This window comes from Mastomys coucha, unplaced genomic scaffold (genome assembly GCF_008632895.1).
Source record: "Mastomys coucha isolate ucsf_1 unplaced genomic scaffold, UCSF_Mcou_1 pScaffold8, whole genome shotgun sequence".
NCBI classification, from domain to species: domain Eukaryota; kingdom Metazoa; phylum Chordata; class Mammalia; order Rodentia; family Muridae; genus Mastomys; species Mastomys coucha.
The window spans coordinates 26,494,988-26,512,162 of record NW_022196914.1 but is presented as its reverse complement, the minus strand read 5'-3'; the positions used below and the strand labels follow the sequence as shown (position 1 = coordinate 26,512,162).

Genomic DNA, 17,175 nt, shown 5'->3' with positions numbered 1-17,175 from the left:
AAAAGATGTTTAGATTTATTTCCCTTGGTGGTCAATGATAATGCTTCAAAACATCAACAAATTATAATAATTCCTGAAAGAGAAGCAGGTTAGCCATCCATGTAGAATTATAAGCATTTTAGAGTGTTTTCAGGGGCTGTACTTATATCTGTGAGACCATTATGGTCACAGTGGTCTTCAAGGACACTGGAGTACCTAAGAGAAAAAAAAATTAAGGGCATCCTAAGCCCAACAGCCTACTATAACTGTTTTTTTCTCAAATGTTCTAAAATATTTGATTAGAATTGCATTTTCAAACCTATACTTGTATTGTTTTTAAGGCTTGCTCGCTCACTCGCTCGCTCATAATTCCAGATGGTTTTCGTATTGCAATGAACTAGCCATACCTTCCAGCTCCCTGCAGCCAAGTTCTGCAGGGCGCCCGCTGCCCCTTCCAGCGTGTCTGGGTTTGAGCACTCAGAGAGCAGTGTGAGGTAGGGTTTGACTATGGATGGGTGCCACAGCATCTGGATCCCTTTTGGTGGTTCTGCACAGTCTGGAAGAGGTCCTACTCCATCCCACTGGTGAGAGAAAAATGAGAGAGTAAATACCTTTAATATCTTTATGCTTTATATCATGATGCTGTCCCCTGCACAAATCACAAGTAAACACAGAAGCAGGCACTACAGTGGCTGCTGAAAATCAATGGAGCCAAGAGGGTTAATGGTCTAGTCACCACTAAAAATAAGAGTGCTATTCTTGAGACAGAACTTCCGATCAAGGGTGGAGGGGATTGGATAATGTTCAGAAGTGACTGTACCTAGCAGCTGAATGAGGCCTGCCTTTGTAAATAGTCCAACACAACTGCCAGAGCAAGGAAGGAGACAGATGAACTGGAAGAACGCTAAAATCAAGGTCATGTATTCTACCATTGGCATATAGCAGTCATTGCACAGAAGTTACAGGCTGCCCTATCCAATGCCTTCACTTATTTTCCATAATTGTGATAACTTTTACAAAACTTTGGTAAGTTACACTTGATGTGGGCTCCATCAACCATCAAAGCTTCTAACAAACAAGTAGTAATATACAAAGGAGGAAAGATTGTTACATTTGGTATATGTGGTGCCATGAACTAGGCAAATGTAGTCCTGGCTGTCCTGGAGCTCGCTATGCAGATCAATCAGGCTGGCTTTGAACTCACAGAGATCTAACTACCTCTGCCTCCTGGGTGCAGGGATTAAGGGCATGTGCCACAACACCAGGCATTAAATTTAGATCTTACAGCCACCCTAACAGTTAAATTTGTTTTCTAAGGAATGCAATGAATAATGAGAGAATTTTTCAGTAGGTTAACTGTCCATAACTTAAAAATTAAGGCTTATATTCACAGATAAATATGAATTCACCATTAAAAATGATAGTCACAAATACTGTAGCTACTTGAACAATGCTAGCAGTAAAAGCTAAATGAACAGAGTAAAGTAAAGATCAGTGTGGGTATTAATATTTTATCCCATGGAAATGTATTATAAAATCCTGCAATAACCACAAAAAGCACTAATAAACTGATTCAATTCTATTGTTTTCATATCAAATCTTTTATCATTACTCTTAAAAATAACAATATTAAGATAATTATACTAATTTTTGATCACCAAACACTTATCATCTGCAGAAACCAAAAGTAGAGGTAAAATATGATATCTACTTTAAAAAATACTACATTTAATCCTGACATAATTTACAGACAAAGCAATTCCTTTCGAACTGAAATAGAAGCTAAGCTAAGCTATTTGGTTTTAAGTGTACATTAATAATTATATTAAAATAAACACAGTTCGTACATATTTAGTGTTCTTACATACATTTTTATGTACATACATATATCTGCACATATGTCTGCAGGTGAACCAATGTGAAAATAAGAATCTATTTCAGGATCTGAGTATTGTCCACTGAGTGTTTAAATATTCATCAGAGGGAGATAAGGCTTGCTTTATATCCCAGCTACATAAAAATGGGAATGTTTGAGAGAGTCTTTAACTGTCAGAAATAGTTTAAGGAATTTCATTATTTGCCAAGATAAAGACAAGGCACTTATGTCCTCTCTTTCTCTCTCTCTCTCTCTCTCTCTTTCTCTCTCTCTCTCTCTCTCTCTCTCTCTCTCTCTCTCTCTCTCTTAATTATGCTGTAGTTTGTAGTTTGATTTAAGTCAAGGCTATGGCCTAGCAATGAATGATATCCCGCAGCTGGATGTTAGCTAAACAATAAAATGCCCTCCCTAATTAGTGTGGGACTCAATTTCAACTTTATGATAAGGACACTTGAGTGTATGAGGCTTCTTGTTCTTTTCATCAAAATCTATCTTGACCACTTCAAGATGCCTCTGAGTCTGTGAATGGCTGCCTGCTGAAGAAGTCTACACTTTATAAATACTAGGAAGAAAGTAACCAGCTCTGCCACAGGGCTCCTGGGTCTGTATTTGAAACTGTCTTGTACTGAACAGAAAGATAGCACCCAGGAAAGAGCAGTCATCCTGTAGCTTGTCTGAGCAGGCATAACACAGGCTTCTCACGAGTTCAGTCTGCCATACCGAGCCTATCTGATAGCACAGCAAGAAATAGACAGTTGTTTTTTCTTTGTTTCGTTTTTCTAGTTTGTCATCTCTTAGAACATTTCAGTTATCCTTCTCACATGAAGCTCTCATATTCTCAGGATTCAGAACATAAAATTTCAGCTGCACGTGGACTAGCTCTGCCTCTGTGAGAACAGGATGGCCACATGTAGATGGAAGATGTGATAGCAGAGACAGCTTATTTAATATTTTCTTTAGACTTTCATGCATAATTACCATCATGTGTGGCAGCTGACATGTATAGGGGATGACAGTTGCCTTCTCTTTGTCTGGGATTCAATTGGTTCCCTTTTTCCTAACTTCTATTCTGGACAGCAGGATAACTGATTAGGTCACTAGAGACTTTTCTTCTTCTCTGACACGTGTCCATCCATGTAAGCCTTAAATACCTTTTATTACAATCATGTCTTAACTGCTTCAGAGGGGATCTGAGGAGAGAAAAGGACAGCTGATGTGTATGTGGTGATTCTTTGATGGTGACTAGGGGCTGGAGTTTAAAGGGGAATCTTCCCTATTTCAGAAAAGTTGATGAAACTCATACATGTTAAAATTGAAGAAAAAGAACCATTTCAAACCCAGGCAATGTAACTGACCTTCATCTGGGCTCATTCACTGAACTTTTATTGAGCTAATCAAAGGGAGAACATCAATTTCCCATTAAAAAACAATTGGAAGCATTCTTTAAAACCAACGCCAATATATGTGACCTTGTTCAGCCAGCTGATCAACATAACAAGGTGTCAGGCAATGGTGCTGTGGATTTAATGGATGCAGGTGAAACTATTCTAGTAGAAACAGCTTATTTAGTATTTTCTTTAGAAAATACATGCATAATTACCATATTTGCATCATCTCTACATCTCTTCTGCCTCCACCTCCTCCCATGTCACCTAACTCCCTTGCAAATTCATGACCTTTTCCTTTTTTTAATATTATTGTTGAATACATATGAATGAATATATCCTATTGAGTCCTATGTGTTTAGGGCTGACTTCTTGGGATTAAATAGCTAATCTGTCCTTGGGGAAGACAGATTCTATTTCAGTAAGCATTAATTGCTTGGAACTCTTCATATAGGGGTGAGGCTTTGTGAGGTTCCTACCATTCATGTTGGCATGCCAACGGGTGCTGGTCTTGTTCAGGTGCCTATATTTTTGAGATTCCACAGGTATACATAGAACCCTTGTAATATACAGTTGACACTAGCTCCCAGTAGATGGTTTAGTCTCCTGGTTCTTACAACCTTTCTGCCCCATTTTCCACTAAACCCTTGAATAATTGTAGACGTGAACTGTAGATGTATCAATTGGGATTGGTATCCCTCAGTTGCTTGTTCTCTGTGCTTTGACAAGTTGTAAATTTCTATAGTGATCTACATGTTCTGAAAAAAAAAAGACCTTCCTTCTTTCGCAATGGATGAGAACTACACTGATTTCTGGGTACAAGGTTAAGTATTTAGAGTGAAGTTAGAAATTAAGCTGATTAGGAAAGAGACAGTAATAGGCTCTCCTCCAGGGCCCATGACTCACCAGCAATAGGTAGTTGGCTGGGATTTTAAGACCGGGTGTGAATTTTTCACACTGAACAGGTTGCAACTCCTATCAGACAGTTGAAGTGCCATTATTGTACTCTTGCGCACATCTTGCTATGCTGCAAATTGTTGTGGTTCATATACTTTACAACAGGGATGATTGCTCATTGCTTTTCCCATTTGGCAGCTTCATAGCCCCTTTAGGTATTATGAGAAACAGTCCACAGACAGGAACCTTTTGGTTCCACTGACTTCTCTAAGTCTTGTGTCCAAACTGTGTGGTGTCTACAGCGAAGGGATGTATGTTCATATCTCTATTTATAAACAGCAAATGCTGACAGGTATATAGAAGAAGGACGACCATTATTCATGGTTGTGATTGCAAACTGAGTCAGCCATTATAGAAATCAGGATGGAAAATTCTTATGAAGCTAAACATAGATCATATGGTGATATGTAGTATAATGATAGTAGCTTCCATATTTTTTGTAAGTATGTAGTTTTGTATTGTATGTACACTATTCCTCCCCTCTATTTTTCTCCTTCTAGTAGCTGTTTTCTTGAACTTAGTCATTCTGCATGGGGTAAGATGTAATCTCAAAGTAGTTATAATTTATATGCCTCCAATTGCTAAGAATGCAGAACACTTATAAAAGGTATTTATTATCCATTTTTATTTTTTCTTTTGTGAATTCTCTGTTCAGATCTGTGTCCCAATTTTCAAAATTTAGACATCTGTTTTCTTGGTTCTGTTTTTTTATTTGTATATTCAGGATATTAATCTCCTATCACATGTAGAGAATTCCTTCCCACTCTCTGGGCTTCCACTTCATGTGGAAGAGCGCTTTCTTTGTTGTACAGACATTTTTAGTTTCATGAAGTCCTGCTTGTTAATTGCTAGCTTTAATCCATACATAAATGGAGTTCTATTTAGAATGCCATTTCTTGTGCCAGTTTCATGCACAGTACTGCCTATGTTTTCTTCTAGTGATTTTCAAGTTTGTCATAAAGGTCTTTGATATATTTACAGTTGACTTTTGTGTAGGGTGACAGATATGGGTCTAAATTCCACTTGTATGCTTGTGGACACCTTATCTTCCAAGCACCATTTTGGTGAAGGTGCTATCTTTTCATTAGTGAGCACTGATTTTTTTTTTTTTTTTAGCATTCTTGTCAAATCAGATAGCTGTAAGTTTATGGATTATGTTTGGGTCTTTTATTTTTTTCTATTTATCTGCATGTGCACTTTTGGTACCACTACACAGTGATTTTTATCACTACAGCTCTACACAGTGTATCATGGGATCTAGTAAGGTGATCCCTTCTAAATTGTTCATTTTGTTCAGGACTGCTTTGACTATATGGGGTCTTTTGTGTTCGATATAAATTTTAGAATTTTTTTTTTTAAATTTAAGTGTGAGGGTACAAAATAAACTTATAATAGTCACTAGTCATTTTATATTCCAATGACAAATATGCCAAGAAAAAGATAATGGATGGGAAAACACTCCCATTCACAATAGCGTCTCAAAAATTATTGGGCAATAGATCACAAAGGAGGTGAAAAACTCTACAGTGAAAATATATGTCTGGAGAAAGAGATCAAGGCAGACATTAGAATAGAGAACGACCTCCCATGGTCATGGATTGGTAGAATTAATATTGTGAAAATGAAAATTCTGTCAAAAACAATGCACAGATTCAACAGAATCCCAAATCAAAATCCCCCCTCCTCAGAAACGGAACAAACTACCAATGTAAATCCATTTCTGGGTAAGGATTTATGATTGACTATAGGATATTTGACTCTTTACAATAATGGAAATATATCATCTATAAGTTTAAACACATGATGCTTCTCATTTCTGCAAAAGTGGGGAATTGAGTGAAGGAAGTGGCACTTAATTGGTTTTATGTTTGTCTGCTTTGTTTTAACACTGGATTTTCTTATATTGTACATGCTGACTCCAAATTCTTGGTGTATTCCAAGATGGCCTCAAATTTACAATCACCTGTTTTCCATGTCTTGTGCGCTGGGGTTGTAACTACCACATGTAGCCCATGGCTAAATCTTTCAATAGTCTACAAGTGCTTGCCACGCAGCTAAGTCATTTTTAGAACACAGGATTCCGTTTACAAAACTTTGTGCAAGCTATGTTCTTCACTGTAGCTTCAAGACAGGTTACAAAATTATGTTAAGAGTTCATAATATGAAAATGTTATGAAGCCAATAGAGAGGAGTTTCTACATTATAAAGGGAAGAAACAGGAAACAAAATATTTCAGAGACATAAGCAGAGGCAGTGTCTACAGAGCACCTCTTGATTTTATATATATAATCTGCTGCACTGGCAAGTTAGTGGACATGTACACAGTATGCTGAAAAATCTATTCAGGAACAATAGGATAACTAGAGAGAGGAGACGGGGCGTGTGTGGTTGGATGAAGCATTTGCTGAGGTTTATCTTGTGCTAGGTGGGGAAGTTTTCATGAAATCACCCATTTCTCTTCCTGATTTCACTCCTCAGACTTGAGGATTAGACAAGTATTTTAGATTGTAGAATAAATCTACTTTAATATGTTACTTTTTTGACTAAAATAGCTAACTCACTGACTTAATTTTAATATAATGAACTTAAAATTTTTCACCATAAAAAAGTAAACAAGGGACAGGCACAGTGCACACCTTTAATCCTAGAACTCTATGGGTTGACACAGGAGGACTGGGAGAGGCGCTAGAGGACTGTCATGAGTTTGGCCCAGCCTAGGTTACATAGTGTTTCAGGATATCACGGGCTTCAAAGCAAGACACCGCTTTAATCTATTATTTTTCCTTAGTAAAATGAATTGAAGCTCTAGCACCTTTGGTTCCTAAGTCCATCCTTTAATTGTTCAAATTAATTCTTGTAATTAAGCAGGAAACATAGAAGAGAATGCATTTATTTATTTAAGAATTATATTTGTTATTATTAGTGTGTGTGGTATGTGATGAGCATGTGTAAATATGGGTACATGTCATGGTGTGCATGTGGAGGTCAGAGACCACTCTCAGAAGTCAGTTCCCTTCCAGCATGGATTCTGTGGGGATCAAACCTGGGCTTTCTGGCTTCCATGGCAACTGCCTTCATCCACAGAGTCACCTCCCTGGTCCAGAGAGTATATTTATAGTTAAAGATCCCTTGATTTATTGTAATTTAGGATTTTGCTCATGTATTTACCGTTCATAAGATTAAGGATTAAGTGTTAAGTGGGTGAAAGCAGAGATTTTAGGCTTGTTTGTTTGTGTACGGATAACATAATAGGCACCAACAAAATTTAATGTTAGAAAAGAAACTAGTTGCAGTTCTCTGCCAGGAAGTTCTCTTGAGGACACACAGCAAGTCCTGACACATGGAGGGTTGTATTTGCCACCCTGGAGAGTGCCTCAATCAGTGACATGTTACTAATACTTGTTCCTTTCCTTCAAATGTACAAGTATGTGATAAATATGAGGGGAAAGTAATTACATGTACTTTAAAAAATTGTGTGGAATCAAAAATATGTACTTTCCCATCAGACTATCAGATGATCATGTCCTTTTCTTTTTTTTTGAAAGAAGAAGAATCCTCATTCTTCTGCTTGCATTATACATTCTGGTTGTAACGCTTTTGCTGTGACCACGGTTGGTAGCTGGAGGGGAGTTGATGACGTATGGTGGCTACTGGAAGATATGTGTGTTTATGAAGAAAACAACCTTACTGAACATATCAGTGTGGAGGCCACATGTGCTCAAGTGCTGTCAGGTAGCAAGAATAACTGCCAGTATTCTAGAGTACAGTGCTGTAATAGTAATTGACAAGAAATAATCATATACTTCAAAATAGCTGGTAGACATTATTTCCATCTCCCCTCACGCCAGAATCCACACCCTTCCTATTTCTTTATAGAAAATGAAAAGTTATATAAGGAACAATAATGAAGCAAAATGAGATAAAACATAAACAAAGAAACTGGGATAGAAGCAAACAAACCATGTAGCCGGGAGCTGGGCTCGGCACTGCACACCTGGGGCCCCACAGTGGAGAGTGAAAGTGGGCAGGTTAGAAATCCCAGCCAAACCGCAGCTACACACTGAGTCTGAACACACTGTGTGACAAACATCTATTTTCGAATAAAAGAAGAAACGTATTTACAATTGCTTTAAAAATAGCTGGTGGAGAGGCCTTTGAATGTTCCCAACATAAAGAAATGATGCCTGCTTTCGGAGCAGAGTATGCATATCGTGTTGATGGGACTATTACAGTTGTCCAGATGGGCCAGAGTATCACACTGTACCCCAAAGGATGTACAATTACTGAGGGGCAGTTAAAACTATTAATATTCTCTTTGGTTGCAGTGTTCAGAGTCTACTTAGAATGTTTCTGCTACACTTAGGTTGAGGATTGAAAGTAGAAGTCATTTTTCCTTTCTATGAGGAGAAAGACATAACTTGGAAATAAAACCAGAGATCAATAAAGCCAGGTCAATATAATTTGCAAATGGACTTTGCAAACAGGCGTCTAAGAGGATGGTTGGGGTAATTCTTTTTATTACTTTGCAAAGCTTCCGCTGTATACAGAGAGCTATGGACAATTTCATCTCTTCTTTACAAGCTCTCAGTGCCTCCCTTGTCTAGTCTCTCATGCCCTAAGCTGTGTGTCATGGACTTGCTAACAAATAAAAACCACTTATCATACTGGTAGAAGGATTCCCACCAAAGGAGAAGTGTCAAAAGGCTGGCCTTTTCTGTCCAAAGTGCTATAGCCTTGCTCTAATCTCAGCCCGGCCAGTTAAGTTTGTGCTCTGAAAATATGTTTTCTTGGTGAGCTGTGTCTTCGGAACACAGACAGCAAAGGCCAGCCATACTGGCAGAATATATCTCTAGTTCCCAGATTTCACTGCCAATTAGGGACAATGGCAGCCATTACATATGCGCAGGAAAACTCTACCAAAGGAACCCCAGTGAACTAAAGAACAGATGAGGCAGGGAACGCTGCAGATAGCAGGAGTTGGCTTGCAGCAATGGGGAACAGTCTGATTTTAAGATCCCATTTTCCCTTCCCAGGGAAGTCACAGGTTGTATAATGTAGGGAGACAAAGTAGGTTAGTATGCAGTCAGAATGTTTGCTCAAGCTGAGTTTGATTTAATTGGGCTGCAGCCTGGATGAAATGTCCCCAGAAATAACAATCAAATTCCAAATACATTCACTGCCGTTGTTGTTAGGCATGGTCTGAACGGCACACGATGATTTTGTCTTCAGAGTGTTTCCCGACCACTCCCAGCCTTATGGGGATGGAGGAGACGGGGGATTTAAAAATCCTACTTGTAAGAAGCCAGGAGAGAAAGGATACTTCATGCTGTCTCTTGGGAATTTGAAAAGCTAGGGTAGCTCAGCTGTGTGAATGTCTTCAAGCACTGTGCAGAGGCCACAGTACACAATTGAAGCCAGGCAGAGCTAATGCCCAGTCAGCTGTGTTTTCCAGACACTGCATTTTGCCTCAGCCCTGTTGATAGATAACTGGAAGAAGTCTGTAGTTGAGAGACTGGATTCTTCTGCCAGGGGGCAGAAAGATAGGGGGCTTTCTTCACAAAGGGTTAGGACAAAGGCATCCCAGGATAACCCTGGTGCGTCACCTCCTTATATGGTCTGCACCCCCACCCCTTATGGGATGGGGCTGGACATAGATCCCTCAGGATGAAAGACACGTTACTAGGATGGCTCATCCATACTGGACTCATTTGTAACGCTTTCTACATGACTATGTTGGGAACACTGGAACAGCACCACTTCTTACCTTGAGCTCTTCTCTTGCTCCTAACTCCCCATCCTAGCCTAGGGAAAGCTGAGGTCTTCTATCTGCAGAGGTTCTGCCACTGACATGTTGACATCTTTTGAAATCCTGTTGTCTCAGGTATTTGCTGATTCAGATGGTCTTGCCCAATTGGAGAGCTGTCCAATCAAAGGGGCAATGGGCAAGGTCTGGAAGGAGTTTGGGTCCTTATAACTGGTGGAGGAGGAGGTGATACTGGCATCTACTGGTAGAGCCTAGGGATGCCGACAAACACTAATGCATAGGACATACCCAACACAGAGAAGGATCCAGCACAAAATGTTTTCAGTGCCTGGAAACCCTGGTCCAGTAGGCTCAGTGACAATTTTGATGGCATGGTGTAGTGAGCAGTAGGTATTAGCTAAGCAAAGTAAATCAGACATGTTTTTCAGTCTGTAGACTCACTGAATGAAAAGGAGTCCTTTCAGGTGCTATTAGAAGTAATAAAGAAGGAGAAGAACCTCATGCGTGCATAGAAGGAATGGAACTGTGCAGCCGAGCTTATGTGATGTGCTCCTTCTGGGACACTGAGTATGGTGTCTTGAGTCAACAAGATCCTAGCATATGGTGGGGTGAGAGCTGAGTGAGACAAGGCTGCAGCCAGCAGTGGGAGTGACAGAAAGCAGCAGATGGCTGGAATGGAAGTGGTATCAAGCAGCAAAATAAAATGTGGTCACTAATAAAAGGAAAACTGTCTGGGAAGGAGAAAGCAATTGTGACACTAAGACATGAATATTTAAGGCCATCAATAGTTCCATGAAGGATAGAGTCATTGGTGCTTGTACTGGCTCTTCCAGGTTGTGAGTTTGACTGTATCTGGAATGAACTATAAGCCAGAATTGTAGGGCTCACCTGTGATCCAGGCCTTGAGGCTGGAAGACATAAGTTTCTGACCTGGATCTTGGCATGGAGATCTTGAGATTTAGTGGCCATGAAAAACGTAGAAATAGGCAAGGTAGTGTATGCATTTAATCCCAGGAGACTGAGGCAAGGAGATCTTTGAGTTCAAAGTCAGCCTGGGACAAAGAAAGTCCCAGATCCAGGTGTGGTGGTATGCATCATAGTGGTACACATCTTTAATCTGGGCCACACCTTCTGCTAGAGGCCTAGATAAGGACACTGGAAAAAGGAAGGTTCACTCTTCTTCACTGCTTGCACTTACTTGCCAGCACCTCTGTTGGAACCTACTTCTACAGAAGACCAGCTGAAACAACTAGCCTCATGGGGCTGAGCAACTACTAGATTCTTGGACTTCTCATCTACAGCTGCCCATTGTTGGGCTAGTTGGACTACAGACTGTAAAGTCATCACAAAAAATTCCCTCAATATAGAGAGACACTCCATAGTTTCTCTGACTCTAGAGAACCCTGACTAATATAGTGCTTGTATGTATAAAACTAAATTTATTTATTCAAATTATTAGGCATTAAGCTAAACGCTGGGGGTGGGCAGTTAATGTGTTCAAACATGAGAACTTAAGTTTGGAAAAAAGCCAGGCATGGTGACATCCACGTGCGATGTCCACACTGGGGAAGCAAGGACAAAGGATGTGTGCAGCTGGCTGACTAGCTGGTCCAGCCATATGGGTGTGTTGGGCTTCAGGTACAGTGAGAGACACTGTCCACAAAAGGAAGGAGTACAGTTGAGAAACATGTGGCCTCCACATGCATGTGTAATAAACTTATACATGAACATGCATATGTACATTTCAACAGGATCATATTTACATATGCCACACACATGCAAAAACATAAATATTGGTTTGGGTCTAGGTGTTTCATGGTAAGGAATAAATCTTTAAGAACTGATTAAAGAGGTAGATGAGATTTAACTACGCAGGCATATCAGTAAATATTTGGAAGCAACACACATTTTCTATAAGGAAGGGCTTGGGTCAGCACACCATGGCACGAGTCCGGGATGGAACACTCAGTAGCTTTTCTGCTTTCCAGACCAAAGGGCTATTTGCCAGGAAGGAAACAAGGCCATGCTATATCAGGTGATAGGTGGCTGGCAGTAGAACAGTGCGCTTTCTCTTTTCCCCTGGCACAGATGAGGCAAGGCGGGCACGGGAGTGCAGGCAAGAAGGGGCTTCACTCTTCGCAGAGTTTATGAAGACTGAAATGACTACAGGTTCCATTATGGATACCAAGTGTAAGTATTGCTCCACAACTTAAATGATGACGCTTCCCTCAGAGAGATCTGCCACCAGACCTACTTAACATTCCATTGTATCCCTCTTTATTCACGGAGGTGACTGAAGGGCAATTCACACAGGATCCTGGCTGTTCTGGAAAAGTGCGCTATGCTTCACAGCACTCCTAAAAGTTAAGGTGCTGCTGTGACGCACAGCCCACCTGGATATCAGTGATGTGTGCAGCTTCCAGGTGGGGCGCCAGTGGGAAGGAAATGCTTGCCTTCTTTATTTGTTTCCATCTGTGGACTGTGGTCTCTTAGACCAGGAAGAGGAGTACAGCATCCTAAAGATAAGCAGTCTGGAAGATATATACTATCTGCCCTCTGACAATTGTAGGGTGTTCATCTGCACCTGTGGAAAAGATCTACTAAAAGAACCTACATGCCTGCACACAGCACACAGTTGATAGAGTGTAATTGCACTCTGAAGGGTCGAACAAAGCTATGGATAGATGCCAAATGAAAAGGATCTAAAATGCTGGCTGCTCTCCGAGGAACTGTAATGGCAAATTGCCACAGAAGAGGATGCTGTGCATGCTTGTGTATTTTTTCTTGCAGTGGATTTCGATGTTACCTACATATGACTTACCCATGATGGGAATATATACATTCATCCATTAGTGTTTGGGGTATCAGTTCTAGGACTCAATTCATGATCAAAATCCCCCACAAACATGGTGTAGTGTTTGCATATAACTTAGACCCAATGATCTGCTTGCTTTAAATCATCTCTAGACTGCTTATTGTATATAACTATTGTGAAAATTATGTGTACATAGCTGTTATACTGTACTGTTTCAGGAATAAGTGCCAGTTTGGAACAGTGGTTTTTTTTTTTTAGTATTTCTTCTATAGTTGGTTGCATCTGTGGTTGGAAAAATTCAGAGGTGGAGACCATTTAGATTTCTTTTCATAACTAACAATTTCTTTGTCTGATAGGAAACATAGTCACATGAATTAAAAGCTACAATGTAATATTTAAATGAGTAATAAAGTTCACAGTTCTTCCTTGAGACATTGCATACTATTTAGTATCAGAGGCTCATTTTCAGGCCAATATCATACATGTGGTAGGGTACATATAGGATTCAAGAATGCCAATATCTAGGTCAAAGTTCTCCCTTCATCCAATACTATCTAAAACAACATCTACAAGGATGCTTTGACATACATGTACTCTTCATGCATGCAAATTATAAGTTAGACATGTTTGTATATATGTATTTGTGTGTGTGCATGTGTATACCTTTGCACATCTGTGTCAGGTGTGTGCACATGTATGTAGACCAGAGGATAACTTCAGGTATTGTTCCTAAGACACAATCCATCTTTAAATTTTTTAGACTGTGTTTTTCTAACAGGGACAAACACCTACACAGGCTAGGGATCACATCTCCTCACCCTTAGCTGGGATTGGAATCACATGCCACTATGCTCAGCTTATTTTATATGGACTCTAGAGAGAGAACTGAATACTTCATGGACTGAGTCATCTTCCCAGTCCACATATCCTAAACGCTTAACTGATGATAATGTAGAGTGTGCATTAGATTGCATTTCTTGATAATTTCAGATACTGACTGTCAATTTAATTATTGACATTTTATATGACAGAATTGTCAACTTATATGAGAATTTATTCAGAGACGAATAAAGGAAATGGCAGACTATGAGGTATACCATCTCACAGCTACTTGGATACAAAATCTCTTCAGGAAAGAAAAAAAATAAGTCTGCACAAATCCTGGCTATGAACATCCACTTAAAACAAGACATCAGCCAGACCTAGAGTCACCAGAGGCCACACTTTGATGGCCAAACAATGCAATTAGTGTCGGGTGTTAGACTGCAAGTCACATATGGAAATAAGATCCATACAGACCTTCTATCTACCCTCTGTGGGACCCACAAATGTATTCAACTCCAGACATAAGAACCAGGGGAGGAATCTAACTAAATATAAGGATAGAAAGGAGATTAAGGAGTAATGGGCATTTTGTACATGGGGTTGGTTTGGAAGGGTAGAACTGAGGTTTAATTTGGTTGAGAGAAATCATTCTGTCAGTGAAATCATGAAGGAATTCCAATGGGAGTTTCACAGATGAAACTTCTCTACAAGTAAAGGAGACCTACCTGCACACCAGCAAAGCACTGTCTCTTACACTGATAGTGATGCCAAAGATCATGCAACCAAAGTGGTCACAAGAGAAAATCTATTGTTTTCAAAATGCTGGGCCAGAAGAATCAAGTATGGAGCCTGATCAATTGCCTGTCACTCATCCGAACACATAGCTGACTTTTCATCCCTTTTGAGATGTGATTTTCCTGGTGGCTTTTGGGACAGGGGATTTAAGCTCTAGAATTTTCTGTTGCTTTTGCTTGCTTTATCTCAGCAGTTATCCCTGTTGGCATCAGGCTCACGCTGAGTGAGACCAGGGTCTGCTTGGCTCATATTCAGTAGCAGGACAATGTGGTGTGATTCTTCAGCTATGAATGAGCAGAACCCATTAGGGCACTGTCACTGGGACTTTGGCCACTTGCCAATTTGAAAAACAAACCCAAAATAGCTTCTTTGTACAAAAGAAGAAATATATTAATTTTGTCTTCTAGTTTCCCAGACCCCATTGATCTGAGATGCTAGATTATTAGCACAAAACTGTACTGTACTGGGTTGATATGCTGGGAAGTTTTATCAAGAAAGGGACACCAGGAGGTACTGGCTTCATGGTTCAGCAACAGGTACTGAGAAAAGTTAGCTGCCAAGGGCTTTTCCACTCTTGTGCAAAGAGGCAATGCACACACTTGTGACATAGGTGTGACTATCAGTTCAGGTGTGTTTGCACAGAACCACTTAATTAAATAAAATCAAGACTATAGCATTCTTCCATAATGTACATTTTCCTGAATTATCTATATTAAGGAGTTTAAAAGAAACATTTCTGAGGATTGGTCTTATAACTAAATCTGACCTGCAGAATGGTATAGGTTCTTCTATGATTCAAAATACAAGTGCCATTTTTTTTTTTTTGAGACAGCATATCATTATGTAGCATTAGCTAGTAAGAAACTTGTCGCATAGATCAGGCTGGCCTCAAATTCAAAGATCCACTTGCCTCTGCCTCTGGAGTACGGGGATTATATTGTATGGCCACTAAAGCTAAACGTAAGGGATGGTGCACATGTATATGTAATGTACAAACGCAAACATACAGAACAAAGCAGGCTCCAGGACCGTCATAAAACCAACTGCTGTGAAGTCACTGCTTTGCTTCCTGATCAGTATCTGGCTCCTCTGGAGGGAGAGGTCTGTGTTGTGGATATGAGTCCTTAGGTAAAGAATCATGCATTTTTATAGTAATCATGGAATTCATTTCCCAGGACCCTTGGGAATTCTATATTGCAGAGTTGGGGCTCAGACTCGGGGTTGCGTACATGTTGGCAAACTATCTATCAGTGAACGATATTCCTACATCTTGTTTTCGTTTAGAGACAGGGATGTTGGTGTTATAGGAATGTCCCACCAGCACCCAGCCTGACCATTACTTTTAAGTGGTGTTACTAAGTATAAGTAGAACCAGTTATCACCTTAGCCCCCACTCTATTTCTCTGGAATATTTTGCACACACAATTATTTTATGGTTCATATGACACACGTATCACAAAATTTAGCAGTGTTCATCTCTATCTTTGTCACCTATACACCCCTATTTGTATACACACATGCTTTCTGCCACTTTTTAAGGCTTTCATTGTGTTATTTTATCCAAACCACCAAAAGTTCCAAGTCTGAGGGGTGGTGGTGTGGCTGGGGCTGAGCACTTACTAAACATATATGACATCTCAAACCAAAAATGCAAGGCACAGTCCTGACTTTGGGGCAGTAGAGACCCCAGGATCAGGTGGTATCTGGACTAATATGAAGCTATATGCCTGGAACTCTCTAGATGCTTCTAGGGAATTTTTGTAATTTCCAGGCAGAAGGTAGCCTGTTGTTCTTGAGTTAGGGAAGACAACCATGATTCCTCCTACAGAGGCCTTAGGAAATCTGTATTATTCATCCTGCTACAACCTGGTAACAGTGATGAGTTGACGACCTGGATCCTGCCTCTAATTCCTGTAGGTTCCTTGACTCTGATTCCCAAATAGTGGTCCCAGTCCCCCACTCAGGCACTACAGGACATGGTCAGGAAAATCACTGCTTAGTCCAACCTGAGAAGGTGGACTGGCCTCAGCATCATCCTCTCCCAACAGGTAGCACTACGCACCACAGTTCTCTCCCTTGCAGAGAGCATGGAGTCCACAGAGCTTTGCCTGCATCCCCCCCTTTATCTCACATTCTGGATTCACCTTGTTTTTAGCCTCTAGAAATTTACCTCTGTTTTACTTTCACCAGTCTATAACTGCAAGATAGTTTTCACTTTTGACTATTCAAAAATATACAGAAATGGACAAAGTACACTAAATAGTTTTCCAAACAAGAATAGTTTTCAGCATATATCCTCCATTAAGATTGATATTGAACTTTTGGCAATTCAAAATAGTTGTATATGTATTTAGCGTATGGTGAAAATTAAACAAAACAAGAATAAAAAATCCAAATTCCCAAATCTATGAGATTTAAGTCTGAAGAGTCTTTGCGAACATCAGCATTCCACTGCATTTTAACTTTTGAAAGTTCAGCAAAATGTTCTTCAAGAAAATACTTAGAAAAAAATAGGAGCGAGGAATCATAAACAATTTTATACTTATTTATGGCAAAAATCATAAGATTCTATGAATGGTATCATAGCATTCAACATTGAGATGCTTCATCTACAGTGTGAGGCCTGCAAAGTCTCCTCCCTGGGGCTTCACAAGACAGCTCATACCTCAAGAGAAGGGCTGTGATTGGGTGAATTCCATGGGTTCCCTTATCTTCTGGATGCTCATTTCTCTGAACACAATCAATGCAGATCCCCCTGTCATCTGAGAGCTAGAAGTTT

At 39.9% G+C, this 17,175-nt stretch overlaps 1 protein-coding gene across 6 annotated transcripts in view; it reads right to left on the bottom strand.

Annotated features, from left to right (window-relative positions):
* Positions 1 to 17,175, bottom strand: part of Ctnnd2 (catenin delta 2) — an 851,684-nt gene that overhangs the window by 111,690 nt on the left and 722,819 nt on the right. For all 6 annotated transcript variants that reach the window (XM_031360311.1, XM_031360312.1, XM_031360309.1 and 3 more), the window contains one exon: positions 387 to 560. In XM_031360311.1, the coding sequence (XP_031216171.1) occupies positions 387 to 560 (174 nt within the window). The remainder of the gene's footprint in view (positions 1 to 386; positions 561 to 17,175) is intronic.